The following is a 6,103-nucleotide window of genomic DNA, read 5'->3' as shown; positions in this document are numbered from 1 at the left end:
CAATGAAATATTATATCAATGCCCACAGAGTCTACTTTGGTTTGCTTTTAAACATGTCAGACCAATTTTAAATTTAAATTGTTAAAATTTCATATGTATTCAGATTACTTTAAGCTGTTTGTTTTTTTCGGGGAAAAACATATAGTTATCATATGAAGTTAAAGAACACCCAATTTCTTTCACATGACTGTAGTTTATCTGTCATGAGTGAGTGAGTGAGTGAGTATGGTTTTATGATGCTTTTAGCAATATTCAAGCAATATCACAGCAGGGGACACCAGAAATGGGCTTCACACAATGTACCTATGGCAGGAATCGAACCCAGGTCTTTGGTGTAACAAGCCAACATTTTAACCACAAGGCTACCCGACCGCCCCTGATCTGTTATGACAGATTAACTATAGCCTCATAAAAGAATTGGGCGTTCTTTGGCTTCTCTGAGTAGTGTATATACTTATGGACAGAAATAAGTGTACTGCTCTACAAACACAACACAATAGCCAGTGGTTTTAGGCAATTCAATTATGTTGCATCAAATCTTGTCATTGATAAAATACTTCTGGCTTATTTCTTTTCTTTCAATCATTTTGGGTAAAACTCTTGGTTGACAGGTGGGCAAGAGATTACCGTATATAACCGTAGATAAGCCGATCTCATAGAAAAGCCAAGGTATTAACTTAGTCCTTGAAATCTGTATCAAAATGTTATATGCTGAAGATAAGCCAGACCCCCCAACCTAAAACTATGTTCGTCATGATCTGTCATCGGAAATAAAAATATCTACAAATCCGTGTTGAATTACGCAAGTTAATCCTGTCATTACAACATCAGTAATAAATACAATCAAACACTTATGTAATCTATTTCATTAATTGTAATCAACTTTCATTCAATCATTTCGATGACTATCTGGTACTTACAACTTCTGTTGGCCCCGTTGGACCCGTTTGCCCCATTTGCAACAGAAAAGACATTTCAGGTTGATTTAAACATGGTCAAATAATAATATAAACGGGATCGGGTGGTCAGGCTCACTGACTTGGTTGTTGCACGTCATTGATCCCAGTTGTGTGGATTGATGTTCATGATGTCAATCACTAGATTGTCTGGTCGATTATTTACAGACTGCTGTCATATAGCTGGAATATTGATGAGTGCAGCATTAAACAACAACAAAACACCCCAAAAACCAAATCAAACATGGCTATGTGTGCATGTAAGCTGGTCCATCTGTCATGCAGTTGAGAATACAATATGCACAATGTTTTGTGGTAAACACATGAGTTTGAATAATTACCATCCATAAAGTTGTACATTTACTTAAATAGTTGCAGTATGGAAAAATAAGTTTGTCAGGGTTGATCTGTTAACCAAATAGATAACAATGTATCACCCGAAACTATTGAATAAAACTCATATTTCATGAATTGCATATGTTACTGACAACATGTCATTTTATTTTTATCCCAGTAGGATCCTTTTGTTGATGCATAATGCATTGTTTAGACGTATCCAATCTCACTGCATACATCTGATGTGTTGTTTTTAATGTGGCTGTGGAATACAGTTCTATGGACATGTAATTGTATATCGTCTGATCATTCCTTTTGGACATCATACGTTTTGGACGGCCAGATTATTGCAGTTACTCGTGCTATAACGGGGGTGTAGCATCACACAGACATTTTCCATACTCAGATGATGACCTGTTTTTAAGATAAAGTCGTCTTTTATAAGTGAATGAGATGTCTTACAGCTATTCATGTGATTAGAGAGAAAACTATGAATGTTTCTTTAGCGTCCGAAAAGCCAAAACATAGGGAAAAATATATAAACAACTGCAGTTATAACAAACTCAAAGGGATAACTTATTTTAGTTTGTTATAACCGTAGTTCTTGAAAGCATACATGCAGCATATGTACAGCACATGGTCAGGTAAATGAAATTATCCATCAGTTTATCCAAAGTGTTCGTTATAAATGTAGTTTACTGTATATCTATATATATATATCTGATCCTTAACCCTTGGGGATTCCAGTTGGAACTTGTCCCCTGCAACCTGTAAGCCCCTTGTATGGATCATGTGGTCAGACTCGATGACTTGGCTGATTCCGAGTGATTTTATTTGTTTGTTTGTTGTTGAACGCCACACTCAGCAATATTACAGCTATATGACAGCGGTCTGTATATAATTGCGTCTGGACCTGACAATCCACTGATTGACATCATGAGCATCGATCCATGCAATTGAGATACGATGACATGTATGAACCAAATCAGCGAGCCCCGTGTGATTGTACTCTGACATCATTGGTTTGTCTTGTTTAGACTCTGTTGTTTACAGGTTTTCATCATACAGTTACCCGTACGGCATTGTTGACGTCATTCGAATCTTATTGTGATGTAAGGTTGGAATTACGTCACGCTAGAAACGTCATAGCTGAAGATTGTTGACAACATTCGAGTGAGAGAGTGAGTGTGTATGGTTTCACACCAATCTAGCAATCTTCCAGCAATATCACGTCAGGGGACACCAGAAATGGGCTTCACACTTTGTACCCATGTTGGGAATTCTTTATTATGATGAACACAATGTTTCGGAGTATATGCTTACTCCTTCATCAGGTGAATGCTATGAGGCAGAGAACATATATATGTACATGTGAGTGATTGAGTTTGGTTTAACACCGTTTTTAACAGTATTCCAGTCATATCGCTGCGTGTCAGCTTAATGTGGGAGGAAAGACCAAAGTGATGCAGGTCTCAGACGTTTACCACTTCGGTCAAACCCACGAGCACGGGTATGGTGCTGACAAACCTAGAAACATAATCGGGGCAAACTGGGATTTGAACCCACAATCATAGGTTTCTGGCCTGCCCAAGGGATGCAACTCTGCACAGCGAATCGTGGCACCTTAGACAACTGGGGGATCCGTGCCCCCTATATGTACATGTAAGAACAACAAAGTAATAAGATAACCAAAAGGTGGAAACTTAACAAGGGAGGATAACAGTTAATTGGCGCTGATAGGTGATTAGCAATGGACAATTTGAAGCCAATGCTTAACAGTAATTAGTGCTGATAGTTATGGACAGCTGGAAGCCAGGACTTGAATTATCACTGATTGGCCACCAGTACATTGTCTTCCAGTACATTGGCTTCCAGTAACTTGGCCACCAGTACATTGGCTTCCAGTACATTGGCCACCAGTACATTGGCCACCAGTACATTGGCCACCAGTACATTGGCCACCAGTACATTGGCCTCCAGTACATTGGCAACCAGTACATTGGCCACCAGTACTGTGGCCACCAGTACATTGGCAACCAGTACATTGGCAACCAGTACATTGGCCACCAGTACTGTGGCCACCAGTACATTGGCAACCAGTACATTGGCCACCAGTACATTGGCCACCAGTACTGTGGCCACCAGTACATTGGCCACCAGTACATTGGCCTCCAGTACATTGGCTTCCAGTACATTGGCCACCAGTACATTGGCCACCAGTACATTGGCCACCAGTACATTGGCAACCAGTACTGTGGCCACCAGTACATTGGCCACCAGTACATTGGCCACCAGTACTGTGGCCACCAGTACATTGGCCACCAGTACATTGGCCACCAGTACATTGGCCACCAGTACTGTGGCCACCAGTACATTGGCCACCAGTACATTGGCCACCAGTACTGTGGCCACCAGTACTGTGGCCACCAGTACATTGGCCACCAGTACATTGGCCACCAGTACTGTGGCCACCAGTACATTGGCCACCAGTACATTGGCCACCAGTACTGTGGCCACCAGTACATTGGCCACCAGTACTGTGGCCACCAGTACATTGGCCACCAGTACTGTGGCCACCAGTACATTGGCAACCAGTACTGTGGCCACCAGTACATTGGCAACCAGTACATTGGCCACCAGTACATTGGCCACCAGTACATTGGCTTCCAGTACTGTGGCCACCAGTACATTGGCTTCCAGTACATTGGCCACCAGTACTGTGGCCACCAGTACATTGGAGAAACTGACTATTGGTTTATACAATACTGATATATTACAATTATAGCATTTTGTTCAACGTACTGCTGATTTGTAAACCACTTATAATTAAAAACAATGGTTACAATGATTCATGAGTGAATAATTAAATTTTTGTTGTGCTCATTGAAATTCCTGCATTCTGATTATGGTATTGGATTGGATTGAATTGGTCACGTGTTATTCCATTCATTTCCCAATGAATGTAAAAAATTAAGCCACGCCCACCGAGGCATACTACTTTTATTACTTCGTAATGTACGGGAATCCCAATTTTACTGTCGAGGGAATTCCCTTTGTGCTCAAGTGTATCGTCATGCACAGGACATTTAGCGACTTTTATGCATATACATTGTCCAAACAACCCTTTCAAACCGATGGCCGAGAATGAATGAAACAGCAAACGTGCAGACTCGCTTGCCTGTTTTTCAACTTCCATGTCTTCGGGTTTCATTTCTAACTAGCATTTTACCAACTGTGTTTTACCATAATCAGGGAAATAATGTTTGAATCTGGTGGAAACTGACCATGTAATTTGAAACATTCGCCTTCATTGACTGTGTATTTTTTTTCAGTTCATTGAGGTATGAATCGAAGAACTGTTGTGCAAACTTTTGTAAGAACCCGCTACGCAGATTCATACAGTGTGTACATCGGTTTATCGACTCATACCTCAATGAACTGAAAAAAAATACAGTCAATCCTTAAGTGAGTGTTTTTTATGCTGCTTTTAGCAATATCTCAGCACCACTGATTGGCTCCACATATTGTACCCATGTGGGGAACGAACCTGGGCTTTTGGCGTGATGAGTGAACACTTTAACCACTAGGCCACCTCAATATGATTAATGAGAATCAGTTTATATGAATTTGTAAGTTCTAGTCATGTGACAGTAAGTATGTACACTAAAAACGTCCACATATCAATCTACCTTCATTTCAGATTACATTTTGTTGAAACATAAGTTAATAAAATGGGCCAATGTCTCTAAAAGACCAATTAAATAAAATAACGAGAATTGTTTTGAGGCGTAATTGTATTTCCCTGCATTGCTTCAACATAATCCTATGGGAAAGACATTCCCATGAACAACCACCACAAGCAGCCATGAAACACTAAGTCAAGTTAAAAGCCACCTTTAATCAACCTCACTGTAGGCATCCATTTCCAGATGAGGAAGCTTATTTTCTCAGGAAGGTGGTTGTTTAATCTGACATCCCACACTTCAAGAGCAGATTTCCCAGTGTATCTTTTAAAGGCAATGCATCCATACCGAAATGTAAACCCAATCCTTTCCACCTCTGATCAGCGTCTCAATTGACCCTTAGCAGCTCATGTGATTGATAACTGGGCAATTGTTCATGTCAGAAGTACAACAGGGTATACTTATAGCCTGAATAATTAGCACAGTCCACATCTGGCATTCTTTACCATTGACACAAGGCTGCCACTCCCAGACATTCAATGTCCCTTGTCAAAGTAGAAAAATAGAAAACTTTTAGTTGCTACCATCCAATGACGCCAACTGGTGTCTGTGAATATACATGGAACTTTGTCTTCAACTCTCCCCTGTCAAAGAAGAAAACTGAAGTCCATGTTGTTACCATCCAATGATGCCAACTGGTGTCAGTAGCTTTACATGGAACTTTGTCTTCAACTCTCTCCTGTCAAAGAAGAAAACTAAAGTCCAAGTTGCTACCATCCAATGACGCCAACTGGTGTCTGCGTCATGGATTTTTGCAGTGTTTGAAATACCTGCCTGCCCGACCGTCCGAGACGGGTTGATTTCAACTCGGGCTGCCATTTTTCAAATCCCCCCTAACCTGACGGTTGGCTTATATTTCATATGTGACAATATACTAAATATTTCCCGATGATAATCATTAATTCACATGTAAAGATGAATGATAAAATGTAACCAAAAAGAAACCCCGTTAGCTTATCCTGAGAAACATATGATTATAGTGGGCAGGCAGGTTTTGGTCAGGGCTGGCAAGTATTTCAGCTAGCCAGTCCTGTGGTCTGGCTGAAATTTTTGGGAGTTTCATACCCA

General features: G+C 40.6%; 1 protein-coding gene across 1 annotated transcript; it reads right to left on the bottom strand.

Moving 5' to 3' along the window:
* Positions 1-3,119: 3,119 nt before the first annotated feature.
* On the bottom strand, positions 3,120-5,854 carry LOC139450843 (uncharacterized protein slr1819-like). Its single transcript, XM_071232678.1, has 2 exons — positions 5,806-5,854; positions 3,120-4,009 (listed from the first exon to the last, which is right to left on the bottom strand). The coding sequence occupies exons 1-2, from the start codon at positions 5,852-5,854 to the stop codon at positions 3,120-3,122; spliced, it is 939 nt and encodes a 312-aa protein (XP_071088779.1).
* Between the last annotated feature and the right edge of the window lie 249 nt (positions 5,855-6,103).

Source organism: Haliotis cracherodii, unplaced genomic scaffold (assembly GCF_022045235.1).
Source record: "Haliotis cracherodii isolate W230 unplaced genomic scaffold, xgHalCrac1.p SCAF_8, whole genome shotgun sequence".
Lineage (NCBI taxonomy): Eukaryota > Metazoa > Mollusca > Gastropoda > Lepetellida > Haliotidae > Haliotis > Haliotis cracherodii.
Note: the sequence above shows the minus strand (reverse complement) of the source record. Positions and strands in the feature narration are given on the sequence as shown.